General features: G+C 45.6%; 1 protein-coding gene across 1 annotated transcript in view; it reads right to left on the reverse strand.

The window, feature by feature from the left end:
• The window catches only part of TENM4 (teneurin transmembrane protein 4), a 954,015-nt gene that overhangs the window by 210,796 nt on the left and 716,005 nt on the right, over positions 1-27,214 (reverse strand). The window contains exon 16 of the mRNA XM_029602209.1: positions 804-923. Coding sequence (XP_029458069.1) covers positions 804-923 — 120 coding nt within the window. The remainder of the gene's footprint in view (positions 1-803; positions 924-27,214) is intronic.

Here is a 27,214-nt window from a genome sequence, read left to right on the forward strand (position 1 = left end):
AGAGAAGGTCAGGAAATATATATTCCACCTTTCAGCCACTTCAAAGCAGATTATATTCAGGTATTTCCCTGTTCCCAGAGGGCTCACAGTCTACGTTTGTACTTAAGGCAACAGAGGATGAAGTGACTTGACCAAGGTCACAAAGAGTAGCAGTGGGATTTGAACTCTGGTTTGCAGCTCACTGCTCTAACCACTAGGCTATTCCTCTACTCTTGATAGAACTTGACATCAGCTCCCCAAGATGATGTGTAGGTCTTTAAAAATTAGCAGCGCAAATATGTCAGTCACTGCAACAAAGGGAGGATAATTTTCTAAGCCATTTCCATCTCTCTCTCTCTCTCTGTACATAATAAACTCCTCCCTCCATACACTTTTTTCCTTCCTCCATGCACCTAGCTCTCCCTCTCTATAGTTTTTCCTTGCAGCTCCATCTCTGTGCCCCACCCTCACCCCCACCAGTAATCTTACTCGAACTGTGCTGCTCTCTTTTCCACCACTAATCCAGACATGCTGGCAGGTATTTCCTGCTCTCACAATTTACTGTGAGAAAAGTAAGCAGTATTAGGGCTGAGCACAGCTCACACCAGTAAGTAGGACCGTGCAGCCTGGCTGTCGGGAGAAGGAAACAGGGTGGAGAGAGCAGTAGAGTCCGCAATGGCCAAGGAGCTGAGAATGGTGGCTGGGAAGGTGGCCGGTACCACAATCACAGAATTGTGAGGCACCGTGGACCTTAGCTGTACAGACCACATAACTGTAAAATCTTGACTCTACAACACAACCCGAAATGTGTGATGCTCTCATACCTGCCGTCTTGCCTGCTGATGGTGTAGCCAAAAGTCGGGGCGCTGACGAAACTGATGTTTACACCAACGAGTGGGGCCCCGTCCGATGTCATCACCTGACCTCGGATCACACAAACATGGCTGCAGAGAGAAAAAAACAACGATTCAGTCCAGAGACTTGCCTTAAACGTCAGGGCTTAAAGAGGATGAGGGCATTCTTAATTAACTTTCTCCTTTTTACTATACATTTGATTGACACTTTCTGGAACAAAAAAAACTTATAAGCATGCAATGATACTATGACAGATAGACAATTTTACTGAAATCTGAAGTTGAAAGAGAAGGCAAAGACTCAAGAATGAAAAGCAGAAAGTAGCAGGAAAAAACCTGTCAGTTACCGACAGTATAAGCCATAGCTCACTCTGCACGCAACTCATGAAGGGAGATGAACTCTTAAAAACTAATCATAAATGTATTAGGTTAGTCCAATAAGAAGGTATGACTGGTTTGCTGACCTTTAATTTTACACAGAACTGTGGTATTTGCCTCATGGAAAACTCTGCTTTTCTTCCCACGGAATACATCATGCAGTAGACGCGATACATTATTTCATACCCTAGGGCAGTGCCATCATATATTGACTCCAGCAGTAATTAGCCTCGCCTGGGAGCTGTGTCAGCGCTGGCTGAAATTCTGACAGCACACCCCTCACCAACTTGCTGTCTTCTCTGAAGCCTATCCGTTCATGTCACACTATGCTCTTAACACCCAGTCCTGACTCTCAAACCCTGTTGCGTGGGAGATGACGCACCCCCCCCCCCCCGGTTGTAGGCAGCATGGCACAAGAGACACATGCAGCAATGTGCTGCTCGCCCGGCCTTGTTGCGTTTTTGAAGAGCGTCATCATGACTGCCACGGGAGGAAGGCTGTCAGCCTCCTCCACGTCATACTTATGTGGACGGTTTGCTTCGCCTGCCAACGTTACACTCGCCACAGCAACGTGAGGCGCACGTGAAAAGAACAGTGAACTTTACTGCTGGATATATCAAGCCAGCTTCATGCAGTAGCAGAGGAGGTGATCTGAATGACACCCTGAGGCAGGAACAAACTCATTAGAACGACATCTTTTATAAGCAGCTATTTTTAGAGGGCAATTTTTAAAGTGATTTACCGGGATAAATTGGCCTCTCTCTCTCTTGGAAAACTGCCTTCTTCAGAACGGCTAAAAAGTGCATGCCCCATTCACAGTGAGATTGCTTTTAGCTACATTATAAAAAGGGGTGTTCCCTGAGGAGCGTATAGGTCAAGGGTGCAAAATACGCACACAGAATGGAATCTCTACATCCGCACGAATGCATTTTCCTCCTTTGCCCTCAGAAAAAGGAGGTGCCTCATCTGCAGAGGCGTTTGTCACCGGGTACCTGCTTAAGCGAGTTTCCAAAAGATAAATCAAACGCGTAGCTTTCTCTGAAAATCGCTTACCAGGTCCATGGTTCAAAACTACAAATGGACGTCACGCCTGGGCCGGCTACTGAAAATTGCCCCCTGGAAGTCTAAACCTGCTGAAAAAATAAATTCCCAGCACGCCAGTGGGTGACATAAACAGCAGGGGCATTTATGAAAGACAGCAACGTGGCACATCAATAATGTTCACAGGCTGCAAACCGAAATGTAGGCCATGCTACCAGGAAGGTTTTATTACACAAATGTGGAACCCGGTAAAGGGCCATTATCATGCAGCAGGGCTCCTCGGTGTAACAATATTCCTTATTGCTCTACTCACTTAAACATTACAATTATGCACACTATCCTTAAGGTGCATTGCTGTGAAGACCATATGTATTTTTATTTTTATTCACTTGTCCTTCACATCCATGTCTAGCCAGGTCCATATTCAGTAAGCAGGAGAATCCGGCTAAAGTTATCCTTATAACTTGGGGTGTGGCAGGGAAGCATTTATGGAAAACAAACAAAACAGGAAAGGGGGGGGGGGAATCTGTAACTCTCCCCCCCCCCCAAAAAAGAGTTTTTTGTTGGTGTTTTGGGAAGCTCAGCCTGGCAGGGCCAATGCATACATATTGGGGAGGGGGGAGGGGGGGTTGTAATTGGACCGCTGGCCAGCAAAGATCTTTCTATTTTTAAAGTTACCGTCCTACTTAATCTGCCACATTTTAGACCTGCTCTACAGCAGGTCTAACGTTATCTGGCTAACTTAGCCGGATTTAGTTCAAAATGGCTAAGTTAGTTGGATAACTTAACTCCTCCCTGATATGCACCAGGAACACCTGGGTAAGTAGCAGAATATGGCAAAACTTACCATTTAGACACATAGCTTGTTAGTTATCCATCTAAATGGCTTTTAAATATTGACTTCTACAAACCTTAGATATCAGTGTTATAAGGCTATACTAAATACAAAAGCTTGTATTTAGCTGGTAAAGCTAGCCGGTACAGCCTGGGCTCTACCGTAGAAACCACCTCCTACAAATATCAGCTTAATAGTATTTGCTGACAGTTTTGGGCATGGAATTGGCTTTGTTTCAATAGTTTTTGGTCCGACACTTAAACAGAGAAAATTATGTTTCGGAGCGGTTTGCTCTGACTGTGTGGGCAAGGCAGTACAGGAGAGCCAAATGCCCTCTACAAGTTGTATCCAGCAAGATTTTTCACTGAGTAACTATTTTGCAATATACGGAACAAGGCATCTCTGACAGTAAATATATGTGTATGCTAGGAAGATTATAATAGGCTCATATAATGCTACTTCCTGCTTCAGATGACCTCTAAGGCTCTCTTTCCACTAACCAAGAGAAGCAAACACTATCCTGTCATCATCTGTGCAAATAACAAATGAGAATGCGCCTACAGCCCATTTCCTGCTGCTATGAATCACCATGCTCACACATTGCCATGATATAACCTTTATCTTAAGATGAGGGAAGGAATGCTCTGAGGATGCAGGGCTTGGGAGTGAAGGAAAATATTTCTCTGGCATATTTTAGTGTTTGTTTTAGTTCTTGTGAAATGTGCCAGACAGACATCAGCTGTTCCTGGCCCTTTTCTGTTCAGGGGAGAAAGCTTCCATGCTGATAATTTGGGATTCCTGCCACCTATATATTTATTTTAATACAGTTTAATACTTTGGAGCTCCTGTTGGCAGGCTGATACTTTAGGGGTGCAGGGCTGTTGAAATAAGCAAACACTGATATAAATGCAAAGAGGGCAATTTTCCAAGCTAGGTATAAAATGGTTGTCTGAAGATTGTGCTCCCTCGATGCAGCTAAAAGTTGCAACACAAACTTTTAGCTGCCCTTTGGAGGGAAAGGAAAATGATGCATGTAGATTGCATTTCAATCCTGTGCGTGCCATTTTCCAAGGAAAGAGTACCTGCATGAAATCCAGGTTTAAATTTCCACAGGGCACGTTGTGCCTGCAGCAAGTTTGAAAATGAAAGTACATGCATACTTTCTCTCTGAGAATTAGTGTAAAGTCTGTGGGTAAAAAGTAGCCTCCAGGCTTTGTCCCAGTGTGGACAGTTTTGGAATTTGCTGATGAAGATATCAATGGGTGGCCCCAAAATGGCAAGTGCAAGCTATGATCTGTAAGATTCCAACAAAAATCCTTGAAATAATCGTATGCTCATGAATCCCAGAATACACCTTACATGCCCAACCGCTGCCATGTGCCCAGCGTACAGCGCTTTTTTATTAACTCAATTGCAATCTATGTCATCTCTGCATGTAACCATGACTTATGTGCTCAGTACCTTGTTATTTTATGTAACCTTCTTTGGGCCTTCCTTTACAAAAAGGAGGAATATCAAATGCTTATAAATAAAGATCATCGGCTCAGTGTGCTGAGGTGATCAAAAAAGCAAACCGAATGTTAGGAATTATTAGGAAGGGAAAAGAAAATGGGTTCTTACCTGCTAATTTTCGTTCCTGTAGTACCACGGATCAGTCCAGACTCCTGGGTTTTGCCTCCCTTCCAGCAGATGGAGACAGAGAAAGTTTTGTAGGCACTGCCTCTTAACCCGGTGTGCCACCTGCACCTCCGCAGTATTAATCAATATTCAAGCAGAAAATAGAAACTATGAACCCCAACCCTACTCTAAACTTTAACCAGAATGAGCAAGGTAACGATAAAAACTGTACAAACTATAAATACGATTGATCAGAGGCAACCAGTACCATTCTTCGTAAATATGTCCCTGAGAAATTAATAACCAGGTCAAGCGGACTCTCCACGTACTTTCCCCCCTCTATTGGGCGGGACTCTGGACTGATCTGTGGTACTACAGGAATGAAAATTAGCAGGTAAGAACCAATTTTCCTTTCCCTGTACATACCCAGGTCAGTCCAGACTCCTGGGATGTAACAAAGCTTCCCTAACTGGGGTGGGACTGCGAGGGTCCCGCTTGAATGACACTTTCACCAAAATTACTGTTGTCCGACGAGTGAACGTCCAACCGGTAGTGTCTGGTAAAGGTATGTAAAGACTTCTAGGTAGCCGCTCTACAAATCTCTTGTGGCGATACAAGCTGACACTCCGCCCAGGAGGCCGCCTGCGAACGGGTAGAAAGGGCCCTTAATCCCTCTGGGACAGGAAGACCAGAACAGATGTAAGCGGAACTAATCGCTTCCTTCAACCACTGCATAATCATGGCCTTTGAGAGTTTCTGTCCCTTTTTGGCACCACTCCAGAGTACGGACAGGTGATCAGACAACCCAAAGCTGATAATGAACTCCAGGTATCGTAACAAAGCTATCCGGATGTCCAAATGGCATAATTCCTTGGCATGAGATGAGCCAGCCTCCAAATTAAAAAATGCCGGGAGTTCCATGGACTGATTTAAGTGAAACTCCGACACCACCTTCAGTAAAAAAGAGGGAACCGTTCGTAAAGACTCCGAAATCCGAAGAAAAGGATCTCTACAGGAGAGGGCTTGCAGCTCTGATACTCACCTGGCAGAGCAAATAGTCACCAGGAAAACCACCTTCAAAGTGAGGTCTTTAACTGTAGCCTTTTTCAGGGGCTCAAAAGGTGCAGCGCACAAACTCCTGAGGACAAGGTTGAGACTCCAAGAAGGACAAGACTTGCGAACGGGGGATTGCAAATATTTGACTCCTTGAAGGAGCCACATAACATCCAGATGTGCTGCCAGAGCAAATCCACAGACCTTGCCTAGCAAGCAACCCAAAGCCTAAACCTGAAGCTTCAGGGAACTAAAGGAAAGGTCTTTTGTGAGCCCCTTTTGTAAAAAGGCTAGAACATACGCCACAGATGGTCTTTGAGGGTCCACACCACTCTCAGCACACCAGGACTCAAAGACCTTCCAACCCTGACGTAAGCCAAGGAGGTAGAGGTCTTTCGAGCCCTTAGTAAGGTAGAGATGACATCTTCTGGGTACACCCTCTTTCTTAATTTCCTCCTTTCAAAAACCAAGCCACTAGACAAAAGCGAGCTGCTTGATTTGAAAATATAGGACCTTGCCTCAGAAGGTTGTGTAGGTGACCTAGTTTCAGAGTTCCATCCACTGCCATGTTGATCAGATCGTCAAACCTAGGCCTCCTTGGCCACTCTGGCGCCACGAGAATCATTCTTCCTGGGTGAACCTCTATTCTTCGTAAGACTTTGCCCACCAGGGGCCATGGAGGAAACACGTACAATAGAATCTCGTAATAGGACCAAAGCATCGACTCCTTCGGTGCCGTACTCTCTTCTGTGACTGAAGGATCGCAGGGCCTTGGCATTCCTCTGGGTTGCCATTAGGTCCAGATGAGGTTTGCCCCACTTGCGCGAGGTGAGAGTTATTGCTTCCTCTGATAATTCCAACTCTCCCAGATCCAGCTGCTGACAGCTGAGGAAATCTGCCTGTATGTTGTCGGATCCTGCTGTATGTTTCACCGCTATCAAGACTGATGCTGCTCCGCCCAGGACATTAGCATCTCTGCTTCCAGAGCGACCGCTGAACTCTTGGTTCCATCCTAGCGGTTGATGCAGGCCACCGTTGTCGCATTGTCTGAGAGGACTCGGACTGCGAAGTTGTGTAGAAGGGAGAGAAATTCCAGGAGCGCCATCCGCACCATTTTTGTCTCTAGGTGATTGATGGACTAGGACATTCTCTCCGGTGATCAATGATCCTGCACCAACTGTGACTGTCATACCGTTCCCCATCCAGACAGGCTGGCATCGGTAGTCACCACAATCCACCAAGGTACCTCGAGATCCACACCGTGAGCCAAATGGTCCCGACAAAACCACCACGACAGACTGGATTTGGCAGGGTCTGAAAACGGCAGGGGAAGATGAAACTGCTCTGACTTCGGATCCCACCAGGAAAGTAGGGCTTTCTGAAGTGGCCGCATGTGCGCAAATGCCCACAGGACTAATTCCAAGGTGGAGGCCATGGATCCGATGACCTGCAAGAATTCCCAGATCCTGGGAATCTGGATCTCCAATAGTATCTGAACTTTCTATTGCAATTTGGAAATTTGCTCTTCCGCGAGGAAAACCTTCCCCAGACAGGTATTGAAGTGCGTGCCCAAATATTCCAGGACCGGTGTGGGAGAGAGCTGGCTCTTGTTCAGATTCATCACCCAGGCCAAGGACCAGAGGCAGTATAATACCAGGGTCCACTGCCTGAAGGCAAAGCACTTCCAACTTTGCATGAATGAGTCAATCGTCCAGATACAGGTGAATGAGGACAACATGTTTCCTGAGCGCAACTGCCACCACCACCACCATGACTTTGGTGAATGTCCTCGGGTGCATGGCTAGACCAAATGGCAGAGCACAAAATTGAAAATGCTCTCCCAGTATCATGAACCTCAGATATTTCTGATGGCCTTCCCGTATCCTAATGTGCAAATACGCCTCTGTTAAAGCCAAGGATGCCAGAAATTCTCTGCCTCGGACAGCTGCTATGACTAATCACAAAGTTTCCATCCTGAATCGGGGAACCTTGAGCGCAACGTTCACCTTCTGCAGGTTGAGGATGGACCGAAAGGTTCCTTCCTTTTTCGGTGCTACAAAATTAAAGGAATAATAGCCCTTTCCCCGCTCCTGCGAGGATACAGGGACGATGGCACCTAACATCCTTAGCCTCTGGATGGTTTGGTGGGCAACCACCTTCTTCACCGGGGACGCACAAGGAGAGACCATGAAAAGGTTTTGAAGAGGCTGAGCAAATTCTAAAGTGTAGCTGTGTTCTATTACACTTAGAACCCACTGGTCTGATGTGATCTTGGCCCACTCCCCGTAAAATGGCCCACTCCCCGTAAAAAATGTTCAACCGACCACCAATAGTTGGCACTAGGGAATGGGCCAGCCTTTCCTCATTGTGAGGAATTCGGACCATTGGAACTTTGGTTTGAGCCATCACGACCTAAACACCGGTTCTGAAAGGACTGAGACTAGGACTGCGACCTCCCCGAGGTCTGCCTCTGACCAGTGCCTGAAGCTCTACTCTGTCAGAAATGTCTCTGGTTCTGAAAATAGGAGCGGGCCAGTAGAAATCCCTTGGGCCTTTTCAGCTTATCTTCCGGCACCTTATGCACCTTGTTCTTCCCCAAGTGGTGGATGAGCTGTTCCAGGTCCTTGCCAAAAAAATAACTTGCCCTGAAAAGGAAGGGCTCCCAAACTTGGAAGAAACAGCCACTAACCAGTTGCGCAGCCACAAGAGCCTTCTGGCGGAGACTGCAGACACCATGGTTCTTGAGGAAGTGCGAATAAGGTCATATAGAGCATCTGCCCCATAGGTGACTGCTGCTTCTAAATGCCCCGCTTGTTCCACTTCTTGGGACAACAAATCTTTGACACTTTGTAATTGCTGCACCCATCTCAAGCTTGCGCGGAGCATTAAGCTACTGCATACCACCGCCCTAATGCCCAGAGCTGACAACTCAAAAGATCCTCTTGAGATACACTTCCAGCTTTTGGTCTTCCAGATCCTTCAAGGCCTCGGTGCCAGCCACTGGAATAGTGGTTCTCTTCGTAACCGCGGAGACCGAAGCATCCACCTTCGGCACCCAGAGGAGTTCCAAAGTCTCCTCCGGAAGAGGATAGAGCTTATCCATAGTCCTATTAACTTTCAGGCCAGTATCCGGAGTGCCCCACTCCCTAACCACCAACTGCTTCACCATTCTGTGAAAAGGCAATGTCGAGGTCGGACCTCTCAGACCCGCCATGACCGGATCCAGTGTCTTTGTCTTGCTCCTCCTGTGGAACGGAAATTCCCAACTCCACCAGTACATGAGGAATGAGGGAACCCAGTTCCTCCGGAGAAAAGGAGGGAAAATCCAGCCCATCCCGCCCTCAGGGGATTCAGCTCCGCATCTTCATGCCCCTCCATACCCCTCCGGGGCTTGAATCTGCGGGAGACAGCGACGGCAGGAGATCCCCTCCCCCAGCTGCACGATCCTCCCAGGCAAAGACAGTCTTCAAAATGGCTGCTGAGCCATGCTGCCCAAAGCAGCTCGAGGCTGCCGAGGACAGCGCTGCAACGAAACAGCAATTTCTGAGTCCCACGAGGAGCCCTCCCCACCAAGGAGACCGTGGGAACACAGTCCAGCCCGAGAGAGCTGCGTGCACAGCTCACCACACGCTGTGCAGTGGCTACAGCATGGCATAATCGTCATGCCAAGAATTGCATGGTTGGCGCCCGACATCCACGTGGCGGGAGAAAGACAGCTGTCGAAAGCTCCGCTCCACACAAGCCTCTCGAAGAGGGAAAACTGGAAGTGCCGCTGTGATGCTGTGACGAATAAGTGCCACAGGCCGGAGTTTGACTTCTTTTATTTTTTGTATAAAATTTTAATAAAACTGATTCTTCCCTGAAGAATGGTAGTGACTCCTCCCTCTTCAGCACCCGACAATGGTGCTGAAGAGGGAGGAGTCAGACCACTGACTATCACCTCCGGCGCCAAGATATGAGCAAATTTGGGGTCCCCAACCCCTGCACGTTCTAGCCTACCACCAGGAGGGATGGTCCCACCAGGATCTGCCAACCTCCTGGGAGGCACCTTGCTCCCAAAAGACTGAAAGTAAAAAATAATTTTTTTTTTGATCAGGTACAGAACAGCAGGTTTTATACCACCTCCATCTGCTGGAGACAGAGAAATACTGAGGAGCTGCAGATGGCACACTGGCTTAAGAGGAAGTGCCTACAAAACTTTCTCGGTCTCCATCTGCCGGAAGAAAGGCAAAACCCAGGAGTCTGGACTGATCTGGGTACGTGCGGGGAATGGCAAATAAAATGGAGGATGTCATAATGCCTCTGTATTGCTCCATGGTGAGACCACACTTTGAATACTGGTAACAGTTCTGGTCGCCACATCTTAAAAAAGTTATAGTTGCACTGGAGAAAGTGCAGAGAAGGGCGACCAAAATTATAAGTGGCATGGAACGGCTTTCCTATGAGGAAAGGCTAATGAAGTTAGAGCTGTTCAGTTTGGAGAAGAGATGACTGAGGGGAATATGACAGAAGTCTACAAAATCATGGAAGGACTGAACAAGTTAATGTAAATTGGTTATTTACTCTCTCAGATAATAGAAGACCAGGGGGCACTCCATGAAAGTTAGCAAGTAGCTCATTTAAAACAAATCAAAGAAAATTATTTTTCGCTCAGCGCATAGTTAAGCTTTGGAATTCATTGCAGAGGATTGTGGTTACAGCAGCTAGTATAAATGGGTTAAAAAAGGTTTGGATAAGTTCCCAGAGGAAAAATCCATAGACTGCTATTACGGAAATTAATAAGCGATAGTAGCTTGTGATATATCTAATGTTTGGGTACTTGCCAGGTACTTGCGACTTGGATTGGCCACTGTTGGAAACAAGATACTGGGCTTGATGGACCCTGGGTCTGACCCAGAATGGCATATCTTATGTTCTTAAAGATAAAACCAATAAATTACTTCACACGAGAACATGACTCCAATTTGTCACACAATTGACATGTACAACAAATGTAGGAATTCCTTGTTCCCTTTTTTTTTAAAAAGCAAATAACAAAGCAGTCTGTTTATTTTACTTTAACTTTATCTAAGAAGCACAGATTCTTCAGCTGAACACGAGTGGATTTTCCAGCACAACGGCACTTGGGCCTTTCCTTTTTTGGTTCAGAGACTGAGCAGCAAGCCTCATGAAGCAGTCTCTGGTCAGTGCAAACCTCTGAGATGTTAACCTATGCCACCAAGCAAGAAGCTGTGAGTTCATATTATAAGGGGTTTCAGGAAGGGAGAAGTAAACATGCTATTTTGAGTTACACCGGCTCACTTACTGTAAACTCTTAAATGAAAAAAATCGTATGCCCTCAATCAGCCAAGCAGCTCAGTGCCTCTGACTGAAACATCAACATTTCAAAAGGGATAAATGTACTTTAAGTTTAAAAGCACACTGTAGTTTGGCTCTCCTCCTGCCTCATGCTTTGATATTCACAGCGGAGCATCATTTAGTAACCCTTCTATTAAGTCTCCAGTGCAGGGTTCGTTTCTGAATGCTAACGAATGGGTTGAAGACTAGAGCTCTGGAATAAACTACACTTTGGTGTAAAAAAAGCAATTGAGTTTCCATGTCCTCTCAATCCTTGGCTTCTCTGCCAAAATGTGGCATGCATTTTTTAAAGTGATGTGGACCTTTATTTACTGGTATAAACCACTGACACATTTCACACAAGTCCCTGGATGTTGTTCGGGTGTCAGTGACTTTCAGTCACTTCTGATTTTGGTTACATTTAAACCAACAACCCACCAAAAGCAGACCTGAGAATCATTTCACAGAAACTATCAAACAGCTTCTCAGATAAAGATTTTCTGTCACCATCTCTTTGAGCTAGAAATAGCTACCTATAATGAAAGTCAATCCAGTAAAATATGCAGTTTCATAAATCACTTAAAATCAAGTATAAGAGGACCCCCAAATTTGCCCCTTACTAGACTAGCTGCCCTTTGCTAGTGTAGGATCAGTGGTTTGAACAGACCCTGCCCCTGTGAATCATGTTAGAATAGAGGAAGTGTATTCAGAGAGGCTGATCCAGTTAGTAAATTCAGAGTGCCCCCATGAGATCAGGGGGAGTTGAAGGTGCTAGAAGAGTCTGCCTCTCTCACTAGGGAGATGCTGGTATCGGTCCTTTCCTCCAGAGGAAAAAGATCTGGATTTGGGCCCTCTCTGAACAGAGGAAGTGCTTAGAGAGAAGTATTTCTGTCTAAGGATGTGGCTAGGGCCCAAGATTGGGGTTCTCAGGTCTTCAGAGAAGGAATAAGTCTTGGGGTTCGAGAGTGACCTCTTGACAGTTTGGAAAAGATGAGAACCAGTCTCAAGGAAGAGAGGATTACTGTAATCACCATTCTTCACTTGTAAAGACAGAGCACTTGGAGAAGTTTTAAGAACAAAGAAGTGTGTCCTCAGTGGGGGTTCATAAAAGAAACTAACTGAGAAAGGCTCTGGACAGTTGCTGACTAACAAAATGAATCAACCAGAGGCTTATCTGAGTTTGAGATTTGACAGAAGTTACCGAGAGAGGACAGCTGCATCCAAATACTGGGAAGAGTTAATGGGTTATGCAGCACTGTGATACTGTGAGAGTCCGAGACATTTTTTCTTGTGTTTTGGACTTTATTTGCTAAATGTTTGGTTCACTGGACAATAATATGCTGCTTGGATTTTGTTCCTGCCAGCAGAGACCATAAAGACTTTCATGCGTAATGGAATTAGAGTTTTATTAGCCCTAAGAGAGAGAGGGGGGTAGGTGTCCTTACCATACTTCAGTCCTGCTTGCTCTCTCTTGCATCCTCTCTCTAACCTCCCATCCAATCTGGCATACACACACACACACCCCCAGCACCAATCTCTTCTCTCTCATACACACACACACACACACACACACTGGGGTAGATTTTATAAATGTACGCGCGGGCGTACTTTTGTTCGTGCACCAGGTGCGAACAAAAGTACGATGGATTTTATAAGATACGCGTGTACCCGCGCGTATCTTATAAAATCTGGGGTCGGCGCGCGCAAGGGGGTGCACATTTGTGCAACTTGCGCGCGCCGAGCCCAGCGTGCGCTGCCTGTTCCCTCCGAGGCCGCTCCAAAATCGGAGCGGCCTCAGAGGGAACTTTCCTTCCACCTCCCCTCACCTTCCCCTCCCTTCCCCTACCTAACCCACCCCCCTGGCCCTATCTAACCCCCCCTTACCTTTGTTGGCAGATGTACGCCTGCGGAAAGCAGGCGTAAATCTGCGCGTGCCAGCGGGCTGCTGGCGCGCCATCACCTGACCCGGGGGCTGGTCCGGAGGCCTCGACCACGCCCCCGGGCCGGCGCCACGCCCCGGGCCCGCCCCCGAAACGCCGCGTCACTCGCGGCCCGCCCCCGAAATGCCGCGTCACTCGCGGCCCGCCCCCGAAACACCGCGTCACGCCCCCCGACATGCCCCTCCATGCAAGCCCCGGGACTTACGCGCGTCCCGGGGGCTTGTGTGCGCCGCCGAGCCTATGCAACATAGGTTTGGTGCGCGCGCAGGGGGGTTTGGAGTAGGTTTTCGGGGGGTATGCGCGTACCCCTTTGAAAATCTACCCCACTGTCCTCCTTCCCTCTGCTCCCCTCTCATCAATAAGACACGTCCCCCAGGGATCCCTTCTCATGCCCTAGCCTCTCTCCTTACATCTAATAATCCCTACTCTCAGCCTCTCCTAACCTCCTCAAAATGATCCCCCTTTGCTCTGTCTGCTCCAGACTCACTCCATCACACCCTGTTCCCTGCATAGTGCCTGGGAGGGGAGGCTGGATCAGGAAGCAGAAGGCTGTTTTCTGCTGAATTTCAGTCAGATTTGCTGGAAGGCAGCAAATCTTCAGCCAGCCTGCTGCCCACAGATTTTTGCCGCCCTAGGCACAAGCTTAGTATGCCTATTCACAAGTACAGTCCTTTTTTTATGGTGATTTGACTGGCAGTGACTGGATTGGTGTGCAGAAGAGCCCCAGAGAAGATAGAAAAATCTAAGTGTCTTGAAAAGGTGATTTCCTCATGCTCCTGCATGGTTACTGCTATGGCCCATGACCCTCCCAATGAGGCCCTGTGCCTGTGTCCAGATCAGGGCAGGGACTATATAAGAATCAAAATACATAAGCCCTTAGTGCAAGGACATTAAATGAAGGCCCTCTTATCATAAATACACATTCATTTCAGACCCTTACAAGACATGAAGAGACGGGGAAAAATCATGGGACTTTACAGACCTGGGGGCCCTTGTGATCTGCACCATAAACAACAAGCTTGTCATTTATTTTAAAATGCTACTATCAATAGGATAACTACTTTTTAGTTGTAAAAATCAGGAACATTTTTCATGTTATTGCCTCCCAATCAATACACAATAACAAACTCAGTGACAACTGTATTTTTTTTTATAGGAGATGTACTTAAAGCACCATTAAATATAGACAGATTTGCAAGAGTTCCTTAACCTGAAGTAATGGGACAGATAGCACATCTGCACAACAGATGAACCATAACACAAGAGAACACGTTTGCTCATACGCATGAAGTTCCACAATCCACGATCTGAAATTCTGGCTTCCTGTAACGTTTCCCCTTCTCCAGGAAATGGTCGTACTGAGCTCCACATTACAAAATTTAGAATAAACAGGCCTGACCTCAGAGCCAAGCAGCTTTTCCAGCAAGTCTACCATGTTGCTTTCCTGACATTCTCATGGGAGCTGCAAGCACTCTGCAGGGAAAACTGGATCTCTAAAGATACATCTTTCTCACATCGAAGCAATAAAGAGAGTTTAAGATGGCAATGCATAAATATGAACTCCATTAAGAAAGAAAACACAAACCTCTGCCCCAGGCTTTCTCTAATTGCCTTTGCTTGATTAGATCTTCAGATCGTCACTTCCCCTAGGTGATCCATCTCGGCCTATTCAGTAGAAACAATTAACACTGCACCGTAAGCCAATAGCCTCCTGAGTGTCAACTTGTCCTTTCTGGAGGCAAGATCGACTACCCACAATGCACTGAGCCCTCCAGGAAACTGGTTAATTCTAATTTAGTCAGTCATTTCCTTCAAAGGACCTTGATCTAAATGCAATTACACTCAAACAAGTTAAGTGGCACTGTGAAGAAATTCAGCCTGCCAGGAAAGTCTCCCAGTATATTTACATAAAATTATTTGTCATATTAATGTGAAGGGTTTTGTGTTCCATCAATCAGGCTTCGAGGGCACCAACTGAGATTTATGTAATTGAACAAAATTGAATTCCTCTTTGCAGGAAACTTTATCGTGATCAGATTTTGTCCTACTGATTGTAATTATAAATTAGTGCTTTGCTGACAGTGGGTGCAGATCCTCTTCTATAATAACTTACATTATCAAACAATATCATGTGGCTAATGACAACGTAGGGTGACCAAGTCCTGCTTTTATTTTTAACTTCTACTTCATGGCATTCTTTTTAAACATGTACATTTAATTGACAGGATTCAGGCTGCCAGTAGGTACCCTGCTGGTCTCTTCTTGTCATGATCTTTCCAACAGTCTAGTTAGGTCCAAGAACTGTGAGCCTTCTCCTTGATTTACCCTTTGACTAGCTACTTACTTAGCTGTCAGAAGATAGTAAATTCTATTAACAGGGGGTAGCATTTCAGCTGGAATTTTTAGAATATCCACCAGATATTTCTTTTACATCTCCAATGGTGTCATTAGTTGAGTCTGGGGAAAATTCTAGAATCCTAAATAAAGATGTCTTGCCAGGTTCTCCAATTGTTCTAACTTATGATATACTGGAGAGTGGAGAGATTTAAAAGTCTGGATCTCATTAACCTTCCATTATAGCCTTTGTATTTTTACCTTGTGCTCTAAAAAGAGAGACTCCTGCTTCTGCAACAAAGGTTGCAGTTAATGAAACTACATCAGAACATTTATTCATAGAAGATTCCAGCCTTACAAAAGCGGCCCATAATCACATCAAGGGTGATCACTGTTGGCTTAATCAAGGGGCTCCTCAATCTTGCGTTCAAGGTGAAAATGCTAATTGTTTAGAAGGGGACCTTTGTATATCCTCTACTAGGGTCAAGTGCTTTTCTCAGGCTCCATCTTGACCCAGCTGTGTCTTCTAGGAATCTAGTTGGATTTCATATGCTGCTGACACACATATTATCTTTATTCCTGACACAGCCAGCAACATTAATGCTTGAATCTGCAAGAGGATGGTTCATTCTTTGGCGTCTCTGACGTCACAACCTCCATAATTGCTGGGCTGCCAATCCATGGACTGCTTTGCTCCCATGTTGGGTTGGCGAGGAGGAAAAAGAGAGATAGCCAAGATGATTCAATGATGCTCTGAGCTCCAGCTGGGTAACTGATCCATTGCTAATCGCAGCAAAGGAGACACCATCTCCCACTCTCCTGCTGACATCACAACAAATGGTATCAATTTTTGTCTCTTCTGTTTTCAGGGTGGCAGACTCTGATGGATGAGTTATTGTCTTACCCTTTCATTTCCCCATAGTCCAGAATGTATCTGATGTGTAGGGTTCTTTGTTTTCAGTAAAAAAAAATTCCACAAATTCCTGGATTTTTCCAAAAGTGACAATTGATTTAAACCGATTTTCATCCTAATTTTAGGCAGATTAAAGAACAGCTCCAGAGCTGCAGATGCAGCTTTTCAAAGCCTCAAGCCAGCACAGGCCAAAACACCTGCAGCATTTCAAGTTCTGTCCCCCCACCAGCAAAAACATTTGCCCTCCAGTGCCGCTGATGTGCTGTTTCAAGTCCCTCCTGCCCCTCCCACCAAGCAGCCACCTGTTGCTTAGTAGCACCCATGCAGCATCTGAAGTGGGCCACGCCCACCAGAAGCACTTCCTGACAGGCTCCCTGGCCCCACAAAAAAGAAATGTGGTGCTACAGAGCATGGGAGCCTCAGCAAGCCACCACTAGGAAGGATGAATGCTGTTGTAATGGTGGGAAGAGGGAGAATCTCGCTGGGGATGTGAGGAAAGAAATGGAAATGCTAGCAAGGAGATGGAGTAGAGAGAATCTGCTTAATTCTCTTTTATTATCCTGGCTTCTGTCCACCAAAGTAAACTCAGATATTTACCCAGAAAAATAATGTATCATTTTTCCACTGATTCTCTCCTGTTTTTGTTCTTGTCATAATAAATTTCTGGGAAAATTAAAAAAAAAAAAAAAGGTCCCTACTGATATGGTAAAGAGAATGAAAACAGCAAGGCAGTGGAGCTATTTGTATTTGCTGTCACTAGCCTTCCACTATCCTGGGATTACTTCTAGGCATTCTGGGATCTATTCAATAGTTGTAACTTCAGATACTTTGTGATGGGAGTTAAAATAGAAGGATTTGGCCTTTCTGCACCTTGTGACCTGTAGCTACTGTTTGGCCATGCGAGCAATGACAAGTTTTTTGTTGTATTTGTGATGGGGGTGCCAAATTCTGCCTCTTACGAGCAGTAGTTGCCCCTTAATGGTATGGCAGCAGTGACCTCAACGAGTCTGCTTGCCAGCACTGTGAGTTCTAGGTCTCCAAGCAGACCCTACCCTATGTGTGAGATCAGTATACCACTCTCCATTGGGAGGGGTGATGAGTGCGTATAAAACCCTGTACCCATGTGATGCAGGGGATATGAGAAGCTGAGATATGGTTAAGCCTTAGCACAGAGCTGAGGGAGGAGGTGCTTCTCCTTGCGGAAGACACTTGGTGGGTCTGTCCCGCCACAGTGATATTCTTTTGGGCAAGGGGGTGCCTGAAAAGGGAAAAGTTCCAGAATCCAGGAGGGTTGATATTTTGGGTCTCCAGAGAGTTAAGAAGAGAAGTGTTTTGCACAAAGCCTGCATCTGAGGAGCTGTAGGGAGATACCCAATGTTTATCACTGGAAGCAACAAAATTATGAATATTGTTGCTCAGAGGGACACAAGCTATAAAAGATAGATCCTGACATACAGTTCTAGGAAAAGCAAGTCACAAGATATGAAATTTCACCAGCCTAAACAATGCTAACCAGGTCATCAAGATCAGCTTGTTGACTATAAACTCTTGTCTAAATAAAAAAGTAAGGAGCCCTGAACAACCAGGACAGCAAGGAGAAAAACAACGTAATACCAAACAGAGCCCGTCCAAGGATATTTCAACGGTGGTGCCGTGATGCTCCCCCCATGGACAAAGGGGGAGCATCTGAAAGGACCAGAATGCTGACATGGCAAGACAGCACTGCTCAAGATGTGGCAGGACCCCGCCAATGGAGAAGGGGGAGGTCAGCGACCTGACATGCAGAGATGACACCATTCACTCGCTGCATGACTATGCATGAACTTTATATATATTCACCAGCAGACTATTATAAGAAAGGACTGGTCGTGTCCAGGGAAAGAGAGCTGACATGCAGGTACCCCCTGCCTCTCCCTGTGTCTAGGAACGGGAGCGTCTGGGAGTCTGGAGAGAAAGGTATCGGGAAACCTGGCACGAAGTCAGGGACAGCCCAAAGTGGAGAGATGCCCTCAGCCCAGCCGGTACCAGAACCAAGGAAGCAAGCTTTTCTCGCGAGATGGTCCCTGAGATCTCCAGCCAGAAACTGTTCTAGAGGTAAACAGAGGGGAATCTCCTAAAGTCAGGTGGGGCTAAGTCAGTACTTGTATTAATACTTATGCAGGCTAAGGTTGATAGCATGTTTAAAGCTACTAATGATGCAGATATTTCTTTAGTATAAACTGGTGCTCAGTAGCAAAGATGTTAGAGATAGGTACTGTGTATTTTCTTCTAAATCCTAGTCCTACAAAGTCTGACAAATAAAAGTCTAATTCTGTGGATAAAACACGTTGTTTTTCCTGAAATATTCGGATTGTGTGGGTATAGGACGTAGTTGAGAGAGAGGGAACTGTCTGTAGTACTGTCGACCCCGGTGGGGGAAGGGGCAACGAGGGCATGGTAGCAGACAGGTCTCCAAACCCCCAATATTGCTTACAGAGCCCTAGAAAAGAGGGATTTCTCCAGAGACAGAGTGCAGTTGAGAGGATTGTCTTGGGGGGTTGCAGAAAGAAGAAGACCTGCCTAGGAATATTTCTAGGAACTGGCTAAACCTGTCAGAAGCTCACTCAGGAGAAGAGAGAGAAATAAACTGAAAAGATCATCATCACCCAAAAGGCACTGGGAAGGCCCAGGGAGGAAGGATACCTGTCCCCAAGAATTCATCTTTTTGGGAAGTAGATAGGAGGATGTGAGAGAGATTGTGCTTTGTACTAACATTGTTACTTGTGTTACTCTGGTGCACTCTTCACTGGTGCTGCAGATTGTGCTGGACTTTGTTTCCTTGCCATCAGTTTTCAGTAAAGAATTTTATTTGGAACAACATCTTTGGAAGTGAAGAGCGACCTCTGGCATCACTGACTGGTATGCAGAGGAGCCCCTGAGTGAAGAAAAAAACACAAGGGCCTTGAAAAGAAAGTATTGTCCTTCCTGTGCAGGAATCACAGGTGGTCTTGGGGCCCTGTATGGTCCATGCCCCCATGCCAAAGGGCTGACTGGGACAGGGACTACATATATAATTTTATGTTTCCTGTATGTGATGAGTCTCCCGACAAGGAACCATTTTTTTGTCACAAAGAAACCCTTGGGAAGGAATCTTCCTGAGGTTTCTTGAGCTTGCAACTTTTCATTCTGGGTGGTGGAGACTATTTGGCCTCCATTTGGGTGCTAATCTAGAGGAAATTGATGGGGAGTGTGGAAATACTGTAGGACAGCAGAAACTGTTGTGTATAGCTAATTTCCTGTGGAAGGTGTGGTATTCTGAATGGTCACTAGATGTTATTCATTCTGGTAAACTTAAACGATGTATTTGTACTGTGTCATGGTGAAAGAATGGTTCGTGGTCTATGTGGGAATGTTCTCTTTAAAGAAGGAGTGGAACAAGATCCTGTAGAGGGAGTGTTCATCTAGTACACAAGAGCTGGTTGAAGATTTGGTGGTGGTGGTGGGTCTTAGAGACAATCCAGCTGGGGAGTGGGTTCACCCAGGGTGGCCTCTCTCCAGCGAGGACCCTGTAGGGGCTTTCTCTTTGAAAGGTCTGAGGTTCAGTAGGTGTTTTTCCTCAAGGGGAAGCAACCAGGAGATCTAACCTGAGTCTTGGAGGTGGAGATGCCACAGTCAGAAGGAAGAAGGTAAAGTGAGGGAAGCCACAGAAGGTTGAGAGCTGGGGACACTGGGGAGTCCTTCACTTTTGCTTAGATGGAGCAGAAGAAACTTCTTTGGAGAATGGAGTCATTTACTAAGTGTTCAGAGTACTGACACACTTACAGTGGGAAAAATTGATGTTAAGATTGAAGAAAACAGTCTATGGAGAAAATGAAGAAACAGTGTTCAGAATGTGTGGGAATTGTTTCTACTGTGTTTATTTTGAAACATGGGAGAAAAGAATTGGGGAAAAATTATTTTTAAGAAGTTCTTTTAATCCAGGGGAAGACATACAGTATATAATTACTAAGGATTCAGTATACCGACCTTTCTATCTTGTTTGTAACAAGGCACTGAGTCATGATGCTCCTCAACACATTAGTGCTTTGTTAAAAATTTATAGACCACAGACAAACTTACAATCCGCTGGTTGCAGTTTGTTAGGCATCCCCTCGCCACGACTAACCCACTTAGATGAAATATGAGGACGGATGTTTTCAATAGCAGGCATTAAATTATGGAATGCTCCACCTGAAAATATATGTCTGGAACTATGTTTCAAATCATTTAATAAAGTATTGAAAACCTTTCTTTTCATACAAGCGACTTAACGTGCATTGCATCCAGATGTAGTATGGCATTTTAATGCTTCACTGTATTGTTTTAGTATGTTTTAATATTAATATAAATACTTTTTTATGTGTCACACCAAAAACTTGTTAGAAATGTTTTAAAATAAATAAAAATAAGCATAGCCTAGTTTGCAATCTGGCATCTGCATGGCAATAAGAACAAAAGGCACAATTATTTTGCTGTGGAATCCCATGCCATAGATTCATTGATCATTAGGTGCTGCAATAATTCCTAACTCTCCAGAAGATGAGGTTAAAGTCCACCTGCTCTCCCGAGTTCAATAAGAGGCTCCGTGTCAGCAACAGCAGAAACACATTTGAGCATTCATTGCTGTGTAGGTGCTGTTTTCCCCTCCTGTGACCCTGCCTGACATGCCAATTAAAAGAAACGAGCAGGGCATGTCAACTGTCAAGAAGTAGCTGTTAGCAAATTCAGGAATTAGCTGCATCAGTTTTCCCCTTGCTCATTTGTTACTGGCGAGGAGAGAACGTGAAGGGTGAAGGCTGAGCTGACTCCTGCTAGCAGACCACGGGCTCGGGAGAGGAGATCCTTCATTTAGAGGTTGATTGCTCTTGGGAGGGAGGGCCACCTGCACTATGCTTTGCTTGCTCTGCCTTAAGCACTGTCTCGGAGAAGCCAAGGACCGACTTGCAAACCTTCTTCTAACAGCTTTGGTGTGGGGCAGCCTTGCCCCTCATCCAGTCTCATCTATCCGGAAAATATCAGTGGAAATAAAAGAAACAGAAAGTACATTTAAAAAAAAAAAAAAGGAAAACTAAAGTGCCACTGAAGGGTCTGTGGGGCTGCAATGTAAAAAATAAATAAATAAAACATTTCAGATGAAACTTTAAGAAAAAGAATAATATACAGGGGGGGAAATAAGATTAAACTGAAATAAAACAGCCATTCTGAGAAAGCCTGGATCTATGGCACAAGTGAGGTATTTAAGGAGTGTGGCCTGTAAGGGCTGCCCTTGTAGTAGTGCTGTGTATTGCCAAGCGAAGAATCTGGCTTTGATTCTTGGGTTAGGTCTTTCATTCCCCGGGCTGGTCAGGGTTAGGGATTCTGTGAAGGCAGGTTTCACAGCGCCTGCAGGGAGGGGACACAAGTCCATCACGTAATGGCAATATCCAGTGGCCGGATTTAGGCAGGGCTGATACTATGGAGGTGTGGGGCCGGATACCATTGAGTTGGAGCAGCTCCCCCTGCTAGACTGAAAAGTGTGGGAGAAGGAGGGTCCTCCTCCCAGGAATTTAAGAGGTGTACCTCCTGAAATATCTGCCGTGTGAGCTGCTGCAGCTCCTGGCCTGCCAGTGTTCACGAGCGATGTCAGGCATCAAGGGCAGGGCTCATAAAACCTGGGAAATATCCAGGTGTCGTCCTCTCCCCGCGGGCCATCCATTGCTCCTTCCATGTGATAGGGGCCGGCCAATGGCACCGATAGCTCCTGTCACATGGTATGGGCAAAGGGCCATCGGCGCCATTTTGATTAGTGGCAGCCAACGGCCCGAGAGCGGGAGATCGCTCCCGGGACCCCTGCTGGACTACCAGGTACTTTAGGAAAGTTTGTGGGGGGGGGGGGGGGGGGGGGGGGGTCGGGGGGGTGGAGGATTCTAAATAATTAGATTTAAAGGGTCGGGGTGGGTTTGGGGTTTTTTTTTTCCTGTGTGCCCTTTCTTCCCCCCCCCCCCAAACGATAAGAAAACCGCACAAAAATTTCATGGGGTTTTCCTATCACTTTCAGGGATCCCCCAATACTTGACGGATGAGAAAACATTGTACGATATTTTCATCCGTTAGAAAAACAATTCACATCCCTACTAAAGGCAGTTTCTTTTTCTCTGTTATTCAGAAAACTTGGAGGAACAGTGAGTTTCTGCTCCAGTCATTTACCTCCTGCATAATTTTTAAAACCCACTTTCGGTTACAAGTGAAAGGGAATTGGCACTCTTTCAATCTACAATTCTCTCCAATGGACAACTGTCCACATCGCAAGGACAAGATCACCACTTGACTGGCAGTTTCCATTTAAGAGAGGTCCTGGGCTGAAGTAAGACTGGCAAAGGAGGTCAGTATGGAAGGGCTTTAGCTGAGCTGTTGGGGGAACCTCAGTAGTTAGTGCCTGAATATGCCAAGCATTAATCAGAGCTATTAGATCCCCACTTTCTTGTATGCAGAAGTGAAAAGAAAAAAAAGATGCAGCCTTAGGAGCTTTCTGAGTCCAAATAACGAATAGCATGTTCTTTGGTTTAATATAATAAAAACTTCAATTTCGGGTTACGTGATGCGTTAAGGGAATAAAGACATGAGTGCTGCTCGCTCCTGGACAATAGTCCCTATTTTCATTTGATCCTGCAGTGAATTTGCTCAAGCCCCGATCATTTCAGGCAGTATCTGTCCTGGGATTTTGGGACCACTTTACCGTGAAGGTTGGAGTCTCTGAATCCTAAGAATTGCTACAAAGATAATGCAGAAAGTAAAGGAAAGACTCAAGGGCAGCCACCCGAAGACAGCAGACCCAACGGAGGAAGGCCTCTCCACTGGCCCAGGCGAGCCATGTGTCTCAGAGGTTTCAGCCGTAATCACACAGGCTCTACAAGGCAAGTTTGGAAAACTCAGATAGATGGCCTTAGCCTACAATTTTCTGATTTTAAGAAACAGCTAACTGAAGACAAGGTGGGAATCTCCAGGCTGGATGACCATGTGTGCAAGGCAGAGGCGGACCTTGAATCTTACCGGGGATCACCAAAATGCCTCAGGATAAAGCAGAGAACTGCTCCCGGAGGAATAATCTCAGCTTTGAAGGTATTCCAGAGGCAGTTAAAGACTCTGAGTTGTCTTCCTTTTTAGAATCTCGGCTTCCTCGGGAGCTGGGTTTAGGCGATCTGCAGTCTCCATTTCAGATGGAAATGGCCCACGTATGCTGGGGCAGAGGAAGCATGGTTCCAATGTTCCTCATACTGGGACTGCATGTATCTTTAATTTTGGGCACAAAATCGTAATTCTGAGAGCTTACTGGCAGCATACAGGGTTAACTTATGAAGGAAATAAGGTCTCAATTTTTCAGGCTATTCAGCTGTGGTGGCAGCAAAATGCAAAGCATTTGCTCCTGTGTGCAGACAGTGGATTAAAAACAACTTGAGGATTAGACTTCAATTCCCTGTTCGGCTTGGGTCATGTATCAGGGAAAACCCTTAATTTTGGAGAGTGTGGAGGACGCGAGACTATTTTTACAGAACCTGGGAGACGGCTGAGAGCCCAAATTGCTCAGGAATCTACATGGCTAGTCAGCTGAATCCAGTAGAGGTGCAGAGGGTTAACAAGTAGTTTGACTTAACAGGATATACATATAATATCTTCTGGATTCTTTTAGGTTTTTTTTCCTGTTTGGGACAATGTTTCCAGTTGCGCAATAGATTTATCACAGAAAACTGTCTTGAGTTTTTGGACTCTACAATGAACAATTTTTCAGTGCTCTTATTTATTTGTTTAGTATGGACCATTAGGGGAGTTTACAGTGTTCTTGAGGGGAGACTAGGTGGCAAGTTTATGCATAAGTGACCAGCACCAATTGTTAGGTGGAGGTCTGTTTGGGTTGCGGTTGTGCGGGGAAAGGGGAGGAGGAGGAAGGGTTGGTGTGGGGAGGGCAGGGAAGAGCAAAGGGGGAGTGGGGGTTTGAGCTTCTGGGGCCATGGGGGCAGGTTTTCAGTGACTCACCTTAAGAGTTGTGAATGGCATTCTTTCTCTGGTTTGGAATAGCTATGAAACTAGGGTCTAGGCTGGTATTTGTTTGAGTGAAAAAGGTGTCTGCCTTGTGTATGTTTCAGACCTTAGCCAATTGCATATAGTGTGCTTATTTCATACTTGGTAGGGAACCCATTAGGTACATAAATGGCTAACCTGGTTCATTCACTACCTGGAATGTTTGTGGCTTTGGTTCTGTCATAAAACATTACAAAATATTGCAGACGCTGAAAAGATTTAAAACTGGAATTGCTATGCTTCAAGAAACCCACCTTAGTGACAAAGAACATCCTAAACTAAGATATCAGTGGGTTGGTGAGGTGCTTTTTGCTTCCTCAGAATGCAGGAAGTGCCAGAGTGGTTATATTAATTAGCATAGCCCTTCCGTTTCGGGCAAACACAGTTCTGAAAGACCCTGACGGAGGGTTTATATTAGTGGAAGGTTCCCTGTTTGGGAAATCTATCTTGATCTGTAATATTTATGCACCTAATATTTATAGTCATGGAGTTTTGAATAAACTGACACTCATGCTTTCCAAATACAACCATCTACCTATGATGCTTAGAGGAAACTTCTGACGTGGACGTACATAGGTTGTCAGCTAAGACAATTCATCCACTTGACTCTACTGGAGGGATTCCTTTTCTTTGTATTCATTTGGATTAAGTGGATGTGTGGAGAAGTCCCCATCCTCTTCAGAGGGAATACACATACATTTCTAGGGCACATGATACTCAAGCTAGGTTAGATTACTTATTTTCAAAGGAGAAGTATGCTAAGGGACCTTTAGAGATCTGAGATCGAGCTCCAGTCTGGATGGACCTGGAGGGATTCATTGCTGCGAATCGAGCAAAGAGATTGAGGTTCCCTACTTTTCTATATCATGACTTGAAATTTAAAGACTAATATCAAAATGGAAAGAATTTTCTGAGACAAATGCTGCTCATCAACAGGCTCCCATGTTATTTTGGGAAACTGCTAAAGCGGAATTAAAGGATGAAATCATAGCCTATACAACGAGGAGGAAGTGGGAAGTACCTAGAGATATTCTTTTATTGGAAAGATTGTTAAAGCTTAATAAGCTTCAACATGGAAATAAATCACAGGTCACAGTAACAGAGCTTAATACCTTGATACATAAAAAAAAAATAAAAAAGGACTATTGTATCATATATATAAATTCTTCAAATTTGGCAATAAAGCTGGAAAAACGTTAGCTAACCTTACTAGAAGGTGAGCTGGTATGAATCATATTGTGGCCCTGAAAATTGGTAAGGGATATCTTGTGAATTCTAATAAGGATATTTCTCACATTTTTTATGATTACTATATACACTGGTATAAGGCTGATCCTAGTGATGAAGAGAAAATTACTGCATATTTTTGATCTCTTATTTTACCCAAATTATCTTTCGAACAAGAGCAATTTTTGAATTCTCCATTAAAGTTAGAAGGTCTACTCTGCCATTAAACAGGCTAAATTGTAAAAGACCCCATTGCCCTGATGGGTTTTCAGGAGAATTTTATAAAATGCTGATAGAATATGTGGGGTAGATTTTCAAAAAACGGCGCGTTGGCGTACTTTTGTTGGCGCTCCAGGCACCAACAAAAGTACGCGGGATTTTAGTAGATACGCGCGTAGCCGCTAAAATCCTGGATCGGCGCGCGCAAGGCTACTGATTTTGTGTAGCCGGCGCGCGCCGAGCCGCGCAGCCTACCTCCATTCCCTCCAAGGCCGCTCCGAAATCGGAGCGGCCTCGGAGGGAATTTGCTAACAACCTCCCCTCACCTTCCCCTCCCTTCCTCTACCTAACCCACCCCCCCGGCCCTGTCTAAACCCCCCCCCCTACCTTTGTTGGGGGATTTACGCCTCCCAGAGGGAGAAGTAAATCCCTGCGCACCAGCGGGCTGCTGGTGCGCCTAGACGCAACCCGGGGGCAGTTCCGGAGGGCGGGGCCACGACCCCGGACCGCCCCAGACCGAAACCACGCCCCCCGCCCCGCCCCCGAAATGCCGCGTCCCGCCCCGAAAACGGCGCGCTGCTCGGCCCCGCCCCCGACACGCCCCCCTCGGAAAACCCCGGGACTTACGCGAGTCCCGGGGCTCTGCGCGCGCCGGTAGGCCTATTGAACATAGGCGCACCGACGTGCAGGGCCCTGCTCGCGTAAATCCAGGCGGATTTACGCGAGCAGGGCTCTTAAAATCCGCCCCTGTATGTTTACCTATGGGCTGAGTCTTTGACTCTTTATTAGAGACTGGTGGTTTTGACTTTGGAGTTAAAAGGCTGAAATTACTGTCTTACCTAAACAAGGCTAGGATCCCATGCTTACGGGGTCTACAGATCTAGTTCATTATTGAATTCTGATGTAAAGCTTTTGGCAGAGGTCTCACCTATCTAAGATTTTATCAGAACAAGATTAGATTTGGTCAAAGATAGGTATGCTATTTTAAATGAATGGAGAATAATAGCTTCCATATAACATTCTCTTTGGTTCAACTTCAATTTTCTTCTGTTAAGTTTTGATGCCAAAAAGGCATTTGATAGAATGAGATGGTCTTTTCTGTTTGAAGCCATAAAATAATACAGGTTTATGAGGAGATTCCTGCATTTTGTGTGGGCTCACTATCACAACCTTATGGCAGCTATTTTAGTTAATGGTACTTTTTCTTAGGATTTTGTATTTATAAACAGAGAATAGGCAGATGCCTTTGCTTTTAATACTTTCAATGGTCCCTTTGATCTGGATGAATCAGACACATGAGGGCACTGATAGTGTCTCTTTTGGCACCCACCAATTCACTCCTTGCAATTAGTTTTACAAGAGATGACCGGTTATGGGGAAATGGCAGGTTTGAAACTGCTGAACCCTTACCAGT

The sequence above is a fragment of the Rhinatrema bivittatum genome, chromosome 5 (assembly GCF_901001135.1).
Source record: "Rhinatrema bivittatum chromosome 5, aRhiBiv1.1, whole genome shotgun sequence".
In the NCBI taxonomy this organism is placed as follows: Eukaryota; Metazoa; Chordata; class Amphibia; order Gymnophiona; family Rhinatrematidae; genus Rhinatrema; species Rhinatrema bivittatum.